Source organism: Pteropus medius, unplaced genomic scaffold, assembly GCF_902729225.1.
Source record: "Pteropus medius unplaced genomic scaffold, Ma_sr-lr_union100, whole genome shotgun sequence".
NCBI classification, from domain to species: Eukaryota; Metazoa; Chordata; class Mammalia; order Chiroptera; family Pteropodidae; genus Pteropus; species Pteropus medius.
This window is the reverse complement of record NW_024349797.1, coordinates 18,537,418-18,552,875: the sequence shown is the minus strand read 5'-3', so window position 1 is coordinate 18,552,875 and position 15,458 is coordinate 18,537,418. Positions and strand designations below refer to the sequence as shown.

General features: G+C 34.4%; 1 protein-coding gene and 1 pseudogene across 4 annotated transcripts in view; one reads left to right on the top strand and one right to left on the bottom strand.

Moving 5' to 3' along the window:
- Window positions 1-1,425: 1,425 nt before the first annotated feature.
- Window positions 1,426-15,458, bottom strand: part of PAPOLA (poly(A) polymerase alpha) — a 58,852-nt gene continuing 44,819 nt past the window's right edge. Inside the window, exons 17-22 of one of the 4 annotated variants that reach the window (XM_039884175.1) lie at window positions 13,445-13,587; window positions 12,080-12,177; window positions 11,637-11,857; window positions 7,717-7,779; window positions 5,777-5,851; window positions 1,426-3,577 (exon numbers count right to left, since the gene is read on the bottom strand). In XM_039884175.1, coding sequence (XP_039740109.1) covers window positions 3,482-3,577; window positions 5,777-5,851; window positions 7,717-7,779; window positions 11,637-11,857; window positions 12,080-12,177; window positions 13,445-13,587 — 696 coding nt within the window. In that variant the 3' untranslated portion in view covers window positions 1,426-3,481. Of the gene's footprint in view, window positions 3,578-5,776; window positions 5,852-7,716; window positions 7,780-11,636; window positions 11,858-12,079; window positions 12,181-13,444; window positions 13,588-15,458 lie in introns of all 4 variants that reach the window. The other 3 variants (XM_039884174.1, XM_039884177.1, XM_039884176.1) reach the window with 3 other exon arrangements.
- On the top strand, window positions 5,275-5,393 carry LOC120619799 (uncharacterized; annotated as a pseudogene).

The following is a 15,458-nucleotide window of genomic DNA, read 5'->3' as shown; positions in this document are numbered from 1 at the left end:
TCGGATTGAAGAAAAGCTAAGAGAAGAGTAAAATGGAGAATTAAAAAAAAATACAATTCAGGCTAAAAGGCAACTAATTTTCCTTGTACTATTCTTTTATTACATTCAAATAGGCAAAAGTATATCCAAAGGATTGTTCAATGCCTTTTGAGGCGAACGAACAGTTTATCTTTTCGTTTAAATGCATTTAAGTGCACTAACAGTTAATACTTCCAGGGCTTGGTCTACAAGTATGTGTATATTAATGATTTATCCTTTCATATATCAATTACTACTTGGAGCTGCAGGTCATTTATTGCCACCTTGAGTGCAGCCAGAATTAATACTACGCAGAGCTCTAAAACTTTTTTCTGTGCAGAGAAAAAAACAGAGGTGTTAATTAGAAAAATAAACTCAATTCCAGAACATACCAAGAACCACAAAACACACAACTCTTAATTATCATTTTACTAATTCTAAGATGAATGAAATGCTAAAAGGCCATGTGGATAATAAGACTCAGAAAGTGTGAGATTCAGTCTCATGGTTAGGTGTCTATCAAGGTAGAGGAAGTACAGGAAGTTCAATTCTGTAGGTGTTAACAATGGAGTCAGAGGTAATTTTTATAATATTTTCCCTTTTGCTGATCTCGAAAGTTAATTTTAATAAAAAAGTTATCCCACACTGCAGTTATCTATTTTTATACATAGTAAAGGCCTTTCACAATTTAGAATTTCGGGAATAAAATATGCACAACTGCATGTCCCTTAGAATGGCTTTCACATAAGGAGGTCCATTCCTCCACTCAAAGCACTCAAGACAACCATACTCAAGAGCTGGCCATCACACACACACAGAGCAGTTCACTCCCAATCCATGAGTTAAACATGCAACGCTGAGCATTTGGGGTTTAAGAAAAGCAGCATCTGATTTGGGTTTAGTAAAATGAGAAACATTGGATCCTGGCTGCTTACAGTCTGTAATTCTAAATTCACTGAAAATCAACAGTGCCACCTGCCGACATCAGAGCTGGAGTACCGACTGCTTTGAAAACCAACAGCTTTGAAAAGGAAGTATGTCAGTGGTACACTGTCTACAGGCATGAAATAAATACACAGAAAAGGTATAGTGTCTACATGCACAGAATAAATATTTTAGAGGATGGGACAGCTGAAACAGTGAATTAATAGCAACTATATTCATGTTTTCCTCCCGAATGATCAATTGTATAAAAAACAAATATCTAATTATGTGAGCTATCAATCAATAATAGGCTGCTGCTAATGGCATAAATTAACCAGAAACAAATCTTTTCCAAATGTAACCACAGTAAATTCTTTTGCAAATCTTCACTTAGAGCCACACTATATAAACTTACAGGTAGAACCTATTAGATCACCGAAAAGAACAAAAGAACACAGTCAGTCAAAAGAAACCAGCCAACTGTGGGATTGTGCTGTTTTTTTTTATTGTGTTTTCAATGGAGAAATACATCATCTGTTTACAAAATAGCTCTTGAAAAATACAAGGAGTACAGATACTATAAAACAAAGCAAACTCCAGTCATGAGACACTACGTACATCATGCGAAAGCAACAGTCTGACCTCCGGGTTATGAAAACTAGAATTAAAAAGTCACTACACGGAAAAGGTCCAAGTTTCCAGCTTGGCAAAACTTGGGTGCAGTTACATGAAACGTTTAATAAACTGAAATTTTTTCCCCAATGTGTAAACAAAATGACAAGACTAAATCTGTGCCTGGCAATTTCAATCTAACTCTGAAGCTACACGAAACACACAGACACCTTGTACACTTCACCTGTTAGTACGACCATCTTTTTTTCTTAGGTGGTGGGAGAATGGGCAAGGTGACTGTGCAAAGATGTGGGAAGTGGAAACATTGGATACTAGACGTCATAAAGTATGGTGAAAAGAAAGCCTCAATTAATGCATAGCCTAAGGGGGAAAAGACTACACTCCAACTTTGGAAAATTAATTTAGAAGGGTAGGGGAAGAGTTTAAGTAATTGCAGTTTAACATGAAAAATGCACATGTGATAGAACGGAGCACAATGGAGGATTCGTAAAACATGCTCATCAGAAAAATCTGTTAGGTTTGCTTCGTCCAGATTCAGAAAGAGTGCATCTATCGACATCTGGCATCCCTCACACTTCGTAAAGATGGGTGTGCTGCTGCTTAATTACGAGAAAGAATTTTCTTCAAAGAAAAGGGTTCCTAATCTATTGATAGGATGAAACAAAATGAAAAAGGAGTAGAGAGCTGACTAGATGTCAAGTGCTTGCTAGAAATGATTTTTAAAATGTTCCTACATGTAAAATTTACTGACAAATTTTGGTCAACCATTTAAAAGTAAAAATTAGTTTAAAATTCTTAGAGAAAATGCCTTTTTGCCCACATGTTTAAAATGGAAAACAACTTTACTATAGACAGGAGTTCTGTGGAGTGTACAAAATTCCTCTTAGAGATCAAATGGCCTTCCAAGATAGGTATCATGTTCACAGGCATTACTTTTAGTCACCCTAAAGTTTCAGCCATGGGATCAAAATTTAGTGTTCTGTGCCATGTGGCCACAGGGTCACTGGTTTCACATCATGGCTTAAGAAAATACTGGCATTTTGTTTTGTATGAAATAAATCCTACCTTATGCATACAAGCAAAAAGAAAAAAAGAAAAAGGGGGAGGGAGCAAAAAGCTTTGTTTGTTTCAAAGACAACAGATTGAAGGCAAAAGAATATAGAGCTTTAATAAGCTCAAAGAAAAATATCTGCTGGCTGATCGCTGATTTGTATGCACTCTAAACAATTCTATAAATAAAACTAATATATCATTTCTTAATCGTGACTCTATCAAAACCAAGTATTTCCTAATTATCCTTTCAAGGTCAAATATATACCCTAGAATTGACATTTCATTTTTAGAGGTTACAGTTACCTCACAGGGACTGAACCAGATGTACTCTTATCCCTTCTCTGGGGTACAACAGTACACCACTGCACAATGGTATCCAATTTGAAGACTAACGGTAAAAAAAACTCTTCAGGAAAAAATGAAAATCCATCAAGCTGAAAATCTAAAATTAGTTCTACTTTCTAATAAAAAAAATACATAAAAGTGCATCATCAGAATAAGGAATTCTTATGCCAGTTTATATCGCAAATTTTCCAAACAATGCATCAAACAATAAACCCAATCCAGATGTCAATTATGAATACAAATATAGCTTGAGGTTTTTTTTTTAAAGGCAGTAATTTTTTGAAATAGTTGATGCAACTGTTGCTAACACAATAGGAACAGCACTCCTGGCTCCACGGACTAACCTGGGCTTCCGATCGGGTGCTGATGAGCCAGAACAGGAGGTCGCGGAAAAAACCTAAATCCATTTTCAGTCATGTCTAGTCTTGTACCCTCCATTCTCCTTTTTTAGCATTTGAAGACAATAGGTTGAGTTGGCAGATATTGTTTATGGACCCCTGAGGTGGTTTTACCGATTCAATCTCAGCTTTATTGAATTCTTGATAACAGGAATAGGATTTGCAGGGAGAGCAGGGATATCGGAAAGGTCTGTACTGGATGTTTTCTGAGAACAGAAGTAAACACAACACCGTTAAAAGCACTGTAGCTGAACAAGGAGATGTACTTTCCACTGGTTTACTTCCTGAGAAATGGATGCGACCTTACCAGTAAAGCATTAAAAGTTTAAAGAAAAACAGTCTAAAATGTTACCAAAGTGGAGTGCAAGTAAATATGACTTACTGTGATATTATTTCTTCTATACTTACAAAAATTTTCAAATAATTAAGTAGAAATATTTTGGCAACATATATAAAACTGTGAAGAAATTTTGAGTACTGCTTTTATAAACACATTCTTCTAAGAATCACTTATCATATAATTATTAAGTTCATCTTAAACTCTTTTTACTTACAACGACACTAATGGCCAATGGCTGTGATATTAACTAGTACTGGAGCACCCCCATGTGGGAGAACACTTAAAGTTCACCTTACGAACAGGAGCAGCAGTTACCAGTAAATTTATTTTCTGACCCTGTAAATTATAAAACTAAATCTACACAACTTAGCAATAATATAATTATTCTAAATTTTAGGGAAGTTTCATGTTAAAAAATAAATCGCAAGCCTTCTTTAATATTCAAAAACATGGAGATGAACTTCTAAATGTTTTTTATGGAAAATTCCAAAAATGCACAAAAATAGAGGGCATTATATAATAAATTCCCATGCATTCATTATCCACTTCATCAACCGTCAAATGAAAGCCCACTGTCCACCCTTCCACCTTCACTCCCAGATTATTCTGAAGCAAATCCCAGAGATCCTATCATTTCATCTATAACTATTTCAAGTTTATCTCCTCTCAAAACAAGAAGGATTCTTTGTTAGACAGAGCCACAGTATTTTAATCACCTCTCCAGAAAAAAATATTCTCCTTATATGACCAAATATAGGGATTTTTTTTTTTAAATCACCAATATCGCTATTTTATAACTGGGTGATTTTCCCCTCAATGGCTCTAGGAATCTTTTCATTAGAAAGAAAATCCAACTTCCTCATAAAAACAGCTAAAATGCAAACACACCCACGAGTATTAATCATTATAGGGATGAACTCAATAAGACAGAACTATCAAAACAGTTCCCTAGACAGGCAATTACAACCACAGGACAGTTTAAATCTGATAAAACAAGTCTGTCCATGTACTGATATCAGGCATAGCACTTCCTAATGTTGTTTAGTTATTCCTCCGCCCCTCCCCAAATTTTTTATTAGATAAAGATTATGGAAATAAAAGACATTCCACAATAGTAAACATAGTATTTATAATATCTTTAGGAAGAATGACATAGGTTAACAGCCAGCAAAAACACATTTTAGAATTATCGCATTAAAATAACAATCACAAAGCGGCAAAATATCATTGTATCAGTTCAGCATTATCACTACGCAACAGTTGTTATCACAATTATTTTGTAGAAGTTAACCAGCTTAACATCTAGCTAAAGAAAATATTTACTTTGTGTAAAAGTTTGACCTCGAGTTTGGAGTATATTCAATTTGAAAGAATTCAAGAAGAAATCAATTATTTCACAAACAAAATAGAGGTTCACAAATCAATGGAAAAAAAAAAAAGAGATTCCAGTTGCCTACTGTATGCAAGAGACTGTCATAAGTAGAATTTCTAGGACAAATAAAAAAATAACCGAAAATCAGAGGTGAAAAGTGAGGCAAACACATTTAAAAAATAAAGGTATATGTCTACGGACATGCCACCCTGAAAGTGCCCGATCTTGTCTGATCTCGGAAGCTAAGCAGGGTCGGGCCTGGTTAGTACCTGGATGGGAGACCACCTAGGGAGACCAGGTGCTGTAGGTGTTTAAAAAAAAAACAGATGTATCAACATAGCAAAAAAATATATATCCACAAAGAATGGTTTTCAGTTGCTGTAATTTAAATTTCACTTTGAGCTATAAATAAAACTTGTATATGAACCCTGCAATTGTGACTAGTGATGATTTAAATGATTTGTAATATGAAATATGTAAGGGGATGAGTTAGCATCTTGACAGTGCAAAAAAAAGTTTCCATCGAATCCAGTGCTCTACCTTTAAACTATAATAAACACATTTATAGGCTAGCAAATAATTACTTTCACAAAGATAATTTTAATAGTCTTCTGTATATGCTCATTTTAATTCATTACACCACACTAATCTTAACAATTTAATCAAACTCTCCTTGCTTTTTGCACTTAGTACCTGAGAGGCCAACAGAGAAGCTGCTGTCTGAACAGTTTCTGATTGAGTTGTACTTGTTTCTGTATCAGGTTGTTCCTGTGAGACAAAGAGGATGGGGGAGGAAAAAGATTTAAAAAAGAATAAAAGAACATAACAGGGGTTTGGTGGCTAATAAAAGAAGACAAATTGGAAAATAGGAAGAATCAACTGAAAGATGCGACTACATTACAAAATCATCTATGAAGCCTCATTGTAGGTTATTACACCATTTCACATACCCATAAATTTCTATTTGCCTAAATCTTGTAAGACAAGGTCAGAATATCTCATGACTTTCCAACTAGCTCCAATTTGGACATTTTAAGCAAATAATAATTAAAGACATGCATAGGCACATTATGAAACGTTGCCCAGACAATAATTAACAGAATATAAACCCAAGCTCTTAGCTATGTGAAAAAAACAAAGCCCATCCAATATTATTAAATAAAATTACCTAGAAGCACAAAAATCACTCTCATGCCTTTAACTAAAAGTAGAAAATGTCTCTAAAACATTCATCCTTCCTTTCGGTTCCTCCCCCTTCCTTGATAATCAATGCACTGCTTTTACTCTACGAATAAGCAGGAAATACAGGGTAAATCAGGTCACCCCACTGCTCTGAACTTTCAGTACACAAGGGAAAATAACACATACATGTACACATGTAAATGAAAACAAACATAAAAATTTAAATTTCTATAAAACAATGTATACTATAATAAAACAATGAAATACCAATGTTATCCTCTGAAACTGAAGAGTAAAATAAGTTGGAAGGAGTAGAATTAAAAGTACAGTATTCCTGAAGCAAAGCTTGGCAATAGGAACCGAGTTTTAAAAGGAAACATACTATCTGTCCCAGTAATTTTTCTTTAAATAATTTATCCTAATGAAATAAATACAAATGGATGGCAGGTATTTAGCCACAGCCAACACTACAATAGGAAAGATCAACTTTCTTTTTTTAACAAAAACAACTGCTAACAATAGGGTTGCATAAAAAAAAAAAAATGGTAACTGCTTTAAGATAGCATTCTATGCAGCCATTAATATTTTCTAGATTATATAATGACATGAAAATTTTTTCTTGGTTTATAGAGTAAATAAATATTTGAAAGTAAAAGGTACTGGTATGTAAGCACAAAATCTATAAAGACATCAAAACAATACTTGCTAAAATATCAATCATATGAATAATTTGGAGAAAATTTCTAATTTTTCTACAAGAAGGGGAAAAAAGTTAAAAGCCTTCAGTACATTTCAATTTCTCAAAAAAAAAAAAAAATGATGTTTAAAGTCTAATATAGTTTGGCTAAACCAATCTCTTCAATCCTATTTACCTTGTTTCAAAAGCCCCATGTACCCCAGGTCTAGCCAGAATCTTTTACCAAAAACTAGTTCTCTAAAGGGACCATTTTCTCACCCTAACAGTGAGATGGCCTGCTCATCTTGGATGGTCAAAAATTTTACATATCCTTCAAGGATATCTCAAATATTATCTCTTCCTTCTATGAAGCCTTTTCTATTTCCGTGGTCAGAAAGTGATATCTAACTCTTCTTGCCTCTCGCCATCCCACCATCCTGATTATTATGATTTTCTTTGGTCATGTAATTAATTCTTCTACCACTTATCTTTCTCTGCTCAATTCTAAGTTCCTTTACAGGTAACTAACTCATCACTCTACTCCATTAAGTGTCCGCCACATTGCCCTGCGTCTAGTAGGACCTCAAACGTTTGAGGAATTCAATTTCAGCATTATATAAACTAACACTAAAAAGGGACAAAACACTTCTCTAAAAACAATACTGAAAACAACCTAACAGCTATAGAACAAAATATGGTACAATATTCCAGAGACATTCCTATTGCATCTCTGTACTCTTAATTGTGTATGTATTCCAAGGCTAAATTAGTATACCTTTGATTCTGTTTTATCATGTCCACTCAAAGCAAGACAGTTAGCATCTTCAATTGTTTCATCCTGTTTTTTAAAAAAAAAAGCTTTATTCTCTAAAACGAAAAATTTTAGATTATTTGCCAATCAATGCTTTAATTCATGGTTTTTAAGTTATAAAATAATTTAACCTGTAAAGATCAAGTACAGCCTTAAAATAAATTACTGAATCACTTAAAATTTTTTTTTTCATATTAATAAATTTAATTTGGCTTAAGTTATCTACCAAAATTAAAAGAACATGAGATAAACTGTTATGGATGATCACCACCTAGAGTACATTTCTCAAAACCACTAAGTTCATAAAATACTTTTTGCAAGAAAGAGGGAAAAAAAGAAGTTCCTTGATCAATAAAGAATGCTATCGGCTGCATTCTGAGAGATGCACACTACACGTTAGCACATAAAAGGTTCTGGGAAGTTGTACAAAGAATACTCCTTTAACTTTCCCAAACTTAATTAACCACAGAATTCTCCCTTGCTTAGTAAGATCCAGCAAAATCCTGAATAGAAAGTTTGAGAAATGCTCTCGAGTCTTAATTTTTAAATTTACTATAATTCTATTCAAAACAACTCATTTTTGATAGAGAAAAGGAAAAGCCAAAAATGGCTGTACTTTCTCATTCTTGAAGTGATTTGTAATAAACATCACTTTCTTAAGAAAAGTTATTTTGATATTAATTTCTCTGCTTTATTTACTAGGCAGAACTAAAATTTAATGTTAAATGTGGCTTCAAAACAATCCATAGAAACTACAGGCTTACTTAAAAGTGGGAGAGATTTAATTGCAATATCATCCGATTCCATTAAGAACTTCCCTTGTATCCTGCAAGCATACAAACCTAACAGTCACCACTGGACAAATTTCAATACTAACTGGATATGTGATACTGTGCAAATATTGTTAATATTGGTAAATATACTTATATATTTATATACACACACAGAAATATGTATGGCGATAATATACCATAGTTGTGTTTTTTATTAGACCTTATTTTTAGATGCACACTGAAATATTCATGGTTGAATGACATGCCTGGGATTTGCTTCATTTGCTTCCTGGAGAAGGGAGTAGATATATAGCTGAAACAAGGTTGGTCGTGAGTTATTAACTACTGAAGCTAAGTGTCGCGAACATGACTGTTCATTATAATTTTGTACATGTTTGAAATTTTCCATGTTTTAAAATTATATATATAGCATCATTTAACCATGTAATCCAGGTGACAAGGCAACCTTTTCTGTATTTATATTTTTACGATTTATATGTATCTGAAAAGCTTTAGCATATGATGAAAAGTAAGCAGAAATTACCTGACAATTCCTAAAACCCTACTGATAAACACACGTTAGCATATTAATTGAGTAGAACCAGTGCTTCTTTCAGGTTGGCTAAAATTTCTAACAGCAAGTACTCATTAACAGAGAATAAAAGATCCAGTTTAGGAGAGCTTCTAAATTGGGTTATTTATGACAATCTTCAACTTTAGCACCATGAGATTTAGGCCTGGGTTATAATCCTCGCTCTGACTTTTTGATTAGATTTATAAACGGGAAAGCCACTGAACCTCAAGTTTCTCTTCTAAGAAACAAGATTAGGCAATAACTAAGATCCCAAGATCCCTTCTGTATCTTAAAATTCCATTTTTGTCAGTCAACTCCATGGAGCTGCCATAAATAAAACCTAGACTATGAGAAACCATACAGAAAAAAAATTACAAGAAAAAAAGGGAAAAAACCTATTTTAAAGGATACTATTTTAAGAGACATCGATCAATTACTAAACAGAGATCTTATTTAGTTACAGATTTGGAAAAATAAAGACTACTTTTTTAAAAAATCGGTGACACAATCAGGGATATATGGGCACTAATTAGATATTTGATATTAATGAATTGATTTTCTTTTTAAGTGGGTTACATTTATTTTGTTTATGCTTTCTTTTTTGTAACCATTTATCCTTTAGAAATGAGATTTTAAAAATTCTAATGATATGATGTCTGGATTTTACATCTAAATAACCCAAAAACAGGGGGAAATGGAAAAGGCTGAAAGAATTAAGGGTCTAGCAATTGGCCAAGTTACACCGGAAGCTGCATGACAGGTACACGGGTATGAAATGATTCTCTTTACTTGTGTGTATACTTAAAATTTTCCATACTAAGTTTAAAAATTCTGTACTTTTACTGCTTCTCTAAACTAGGCAGGAAACTTGAGTGTTTTCTACCAAGATAGGAGCAAATGAAATTACAAACACTGTTCGGGCACACACTCACTTACTTAGAGCTCGAGGAATTAGTAAGTTATTAACATTAAGGAAACAGAACGACAGGCGCCTAGAGTTATGCTTACATATACTTAACTAAGATAAAAAAAAAAATGTGAATTCTGAAATGATCTGACAACTCCAAACAAATATAAGTAGACGAATGTAAAAGGAGACCAGAACTAACGCGTTCTTAGGCTGCTGCACAACACAAAATGCAGCACTAGGGCTTTTAACAAAAGATTCCAGAGACTCAGTGATTAACTCTGAGTCTCCACAATGTTCTAGGGCAGCATTGGGAAGATGTTGGGAGGCAGAGGACTGAGGAGGAGATGGTCTGAGCTAACACCCTTTTGGGGGTGCTCCTTAAAAAACAAAAAACAAACAAAATTTTAAGTTTTACAAGAAACATTAATAAAGTTCTTTCCTTAATGTAAAAATAAATTCTCAGGCCTAACTTTTGGAAAGTCTGATTCAGTGTAGCTGGAGGCCCCAAAATCTGTATTAAGGGGAAAGAAATAAAAAAACAAAACCTGAAAAATTATTTCTGATATGCAACCAAGGTTCAAAATCATTGCCTTGAGATTATTACACAGACACAGATGAGTTTTCAGAATACATGTTTTAAAATATAGTATAACCATCCTTCATTCACATTTAGCATTGTAAGAGTGACAAAATTCATCCAATTACTCATAGTTCATTAATAGTGACTATTTCCAAAAAAATCTAGAACAAAAAACTTCAGAATAACCTAGGAAATAGAATACTTATAGAGACAGTAAATCTTCACCATTACAAATCAAACACTCCACGAGGACAGATTTTTCCCCCCATTCTAAAGAAACTTTGTTGTAATGCTTTAAATTCCTAAACAACAAATCGTCAGCCAAAAATCACAACAAAATTGTTGTTTTGGACTGTCATCTCTGCACTAATGGTGACTATCTCACTAAAAGGAAAACAACTTGACAGTGACTCCAGGGAGCAATGAAACTGTATAACAAGGCTATTTGTATTTTAAGACACACCAAAATCAATGTACACTTATAATGGCTTCCTAAAACTATTCGAAGTTTTACCAAGATAAACCATCTACTATAAAAAGTTGAAGTACAGCCAGAAAATTTCCTGAAGAGTTATGGAAAATAATCATTGATGGTCCCAAAACTAATCTGACTTTGCGACTTTGGTCAGTCATTCAATAAGAATTCCCTGAGAACTACCCGTAGTCAGTGGCCCTGTTAACACCAAATACAGTGTAGAAACTCTAAAACTCCACCTGGATCACAGAAGCAAAAACTGTCCAATCGGTACACGAAAGAGACAGAATCATAAGAAAATAATAAATTATGGTGTCATGTAAAGCCATGCTCAATTGTTACAAACTTGGCATGCTACAGAAGTCTGAATGAGAGGCAGAGCTTTGTCAAAGAGGTAGTTACCAAGAAGAGGAGGAAGGGTGAGGAGAAACTATGGCACTACAGCACGACCTAAACATTTTCTAAAAGCTTTCCTCCTCGCTGCTTCTCAATTCCGGCTCACAAAGGTTTTCTTCCACTGGATTTTAAAATAGCTAAGCTAGTATTCCCACGGGTAACTAACATATAGGTACCTCTTCTGTTTTGGTTTTCTTGGGACTCTCTTCTTTGTGAGGTGAGGATCTCCTCTTGACTCCTACTACAGTATTAGGTATTTTTGTTGTTGCATTTCCTGAAGGTCTAGGTGGTGGGTTTACCAGACGTGTTGAAGAAACGACTCTGGAGACTGTAGGCTTTGGTGGTGATGAAATGGCTGGTTGTGTGGCAGTTTGAGGAATGCTTTCACTCGATGTACCTTCGTAGTAAGTATACATTAATACATAAAAATTAAAATAAATCACAGCAACATCAAGTTATAAAATAAAGCTTTATGTCTCCGAATTTGATAATTTTACATGCAAATAATGGCATTAAAAACTGAATTCAAAATACGTAACAAATAAAGCCATTTTTCAAAATGAAGGTTAAACCCCATGTAATGTAAGTACTCTCAAACCTATCAAACCAATCTCCTTACCCCCTGAGCTTTCACTGGAATTTACTTGTGGCACAGAAACTTCAGTAGCCTGTATGTTGGTCACAGATGCTGCTGTTACAGCTGGAGCAGGACTGTTTCTGCTATTAAAAAAAAAAAAAAAGTTGAAAAGTAAATAGAGAAGTATAAAATTCAAAATCAAAATTTATGTGAAGTTATTTTCTTACGTAAATGATCCTTTAGGTTTACTTACACATTTACACTAGTAACTGACTTTGATAAAATACAACCGACAACAGAAAGCACATACATTCTAAAGCGGTGCTGTCCAACACAACTTTCTGTAACACTGTCCTTATCTGCACTGGCCAATATGGTAGCCACTATACAGATGTAGATACTCTGCCCTTGAAATATGGCTAGTAAAAAACTAAATATTTAATTTTATTTAATAATTAAATTTGAAATGTCACATGTGGCTACTTACCACCATATCGGAACAGTTCTAAAAAATCTGTTCTTATCTGATTTGGAGTAACAGACTTAACATATAAGATTTAAGGTATAAAATGATTTAAGGTATAAGAAAATCCTATCAAAATATATAAGTATTTTGAATATATAAATAAGGAAACAGAAATAGAAACAAGTTTCTACACACAGTATCTAAGGATTCACGAAACCGTAAAAGCCCATCCAGTGGCCCAAACAACAAAGACATCCAAAGCTCAGTCCTGTCTTCTATGATCTGGACTCCACTCCTTCGTCATCTTAGGAAACTCAAACCATTCCTCCTTTACTCACCTATCTCTTCAGCTTTTCTGTTTCAAATAAATCCTATATATAGGGATTTAAATAATCTTGTTTTTATTACCTCCTGAAAGAAAAAGCAAAAAGTCCTCTGTGGCTACTCTCTCTTCCTCAGCTAAAAAGCTCACTCTCTGCAACTGCTGAGTGATGATGTCACGCAAAGTGGGCAACACTAGAGGACTTGGACTTCGGGTGCCCACATGACATTCATATAAAAACCAGAGAGCATGCAGCTTATTAAAGCTTTGGGACTAACTGGTACAGCAGGTCCACAAAAAACGTCGTTTCATTATAATGTTGATAAGAAAAAAAAAAAAACCAGATTCCTGGCTCGGACCACTGTCTGTGGAGTTCTGCACACCCTCCTCCCCATGTCTGTGCGAGTTTTCTCCAGGTACTCTGGATTCCATCCCAAAGCTGTGTACGTGTGGTGAACTGGCGTGTCTGAACAGTCCCAGTATGAGTGTGGGTGTGGGTGTGGGTGTGAGTGGCCCGGCAATGGAAGCGAGTCCTGTTTGGGATAACAGCCTAACGAGATGATTTTAACAAGAATATACGTACTATGTTTATAAACAGCCCTTCTCTCGTTTTCCTTACCCCTGAGAGCTGCCAGAACTGTTCAATGGACTGGTCTTCATAGCACTAGTAGGTGAAGGCACAGACATGCTGTTATCACTGTCCATAGACAAGTCGAGGCTGCTATCATTCAGAGGTGTCAATCTGACACCTTCTGTTGAATGCTGCAATTAATAAAATGTATAATCAAGTATCTTTTTTTAACCCAGATCTTTGAAATATGAACATTATTTTACTTAACCTATAAATGATTTCTACTAAAAAGTACAAATCAAGAAGTTCATAAAGTTCAGAAGTGCCATGCTGACTACAAAGCAAAGATTTGAGAGATACACTTCCTGACATTGGGAGGCGTCCAACTCAATGAGTTCTTCCAAAGGAGAAAAGGAGACAGGACTGGTACATTAAATGCACACACTGACTGTAAGACACATTGAGTACTAAAAAGTACCTGAAAACATATGGATCTTAAATTAGGGGGTTAAATATATACACACATACATACACGTTAAAAAAAAAAGTCTTTTAATAATAAGCATGATATTAACAATGAGTATCTCTGGCTAGTGGGATTAGAATTTTTTGTTTATAGATTTTAAAATTATTCTCAGATGAACATAAAAATTGTGTAATTTCAAAAAATGGTCAATGAGTACAATTTTAGTACCACTCCTAACTATTTGGAAATAAACGAGCCTCTCTAAAGCAAGGGATTTCGAGTGCTCTAACTGCAGCTTAGGCTTTTAACATGGTACATTTAATATGGTGCGTTTAACAGTGTAACTTATCCTGTGGGGAAAAAAAGCAAAAATATTTTTCTGAAAACTAAACCTAACATCCACATATAAATCCTAATGTTGGTCCTGCTTCTTAAAAAATCAAAGCATTCAAAAAGTTACATAATGTAGGAAAATCAAAATAAGGCTAAAAAAAAAAAACTATGAGAGGTTCTATGGAATAAAAGATGATTTCTAAAGTGACTTAAAGTTTCCATTTCTGCAATCAATGTTATTAAAATAGCAAACTTATTTCTTCAGCTTTTTTTCCCCCCAGAATGCTTTTAGCCTCAGTGTTCACTTACCTACAGAAACATTTTAATGGAAATAAGTTGCATTGTTGTCAAAAACTCATGCCCCACGTGTGTGTATACTCTATGCTAACTGTTAATTTAGAACTAAAGAGACACCACTTGTGTACGTAAATCAATACTGATCAAATGAGGAAGATGAGATTTGGCAGCAGGGAGAGGAGGAGAGAGTAAACCACTTTCTCATGAAGCTACTTGTGAAACAAATTTTCTAATATTTGAGAATATTTTCGCATGCAAAAATGCTACCACCTCACTCTCCAACAGACAAAGGTTGGCTCAGTAAATTACACTCAATTCCAAAGAGTTACCTGCCTGACCAGATGATCAAACACTTGTGAGATAACAGGCCACTTGCTGGGGATGACCTGTGAACGTGGAGGCTTTACAGGATGGTCTGAACACAGAACAGCATTAAGCTGCTTTGCTTCACCGATGTGTCTTTATCTATGTCTATGTCTGTGTCTCCATTGGCACAAGAGACTTCAATGCCAAGAAATCATAAATATGCTATCAAAACTTACTAGTAAAGGATAAATATAGACCATACTAGAGAGAAACGAACACCTGTACTTTGCACTGAGACCAGGTCCAATCCACATCCCATACTACATGGCCTTGAGCAAGTTTTTTTAACCACTCTGTTTCTTCTATAAAACAGACAATAGCTATGGGTTGTTGTATCATTAAATACAGAAAAACACTTGTACTCCGTACTTTGCAAATAACAGCTAATAAAAAGAGTCCAAAGAAAAGATTCATGGATGTAAATTTCTAGACACTTGTTATAAAAACAAGAAAAGTGCTATTTTACTAGTGAAAACTCGGAAATAATCTAAATGATGTCAAATAGAGGATGGATTTAATAATACTGTAGCCAGACAAATACTAGGTAGCCATTTGGTACTTGTCATGTAATTTGGATAGGTGGTCAAAATATAATAAAGC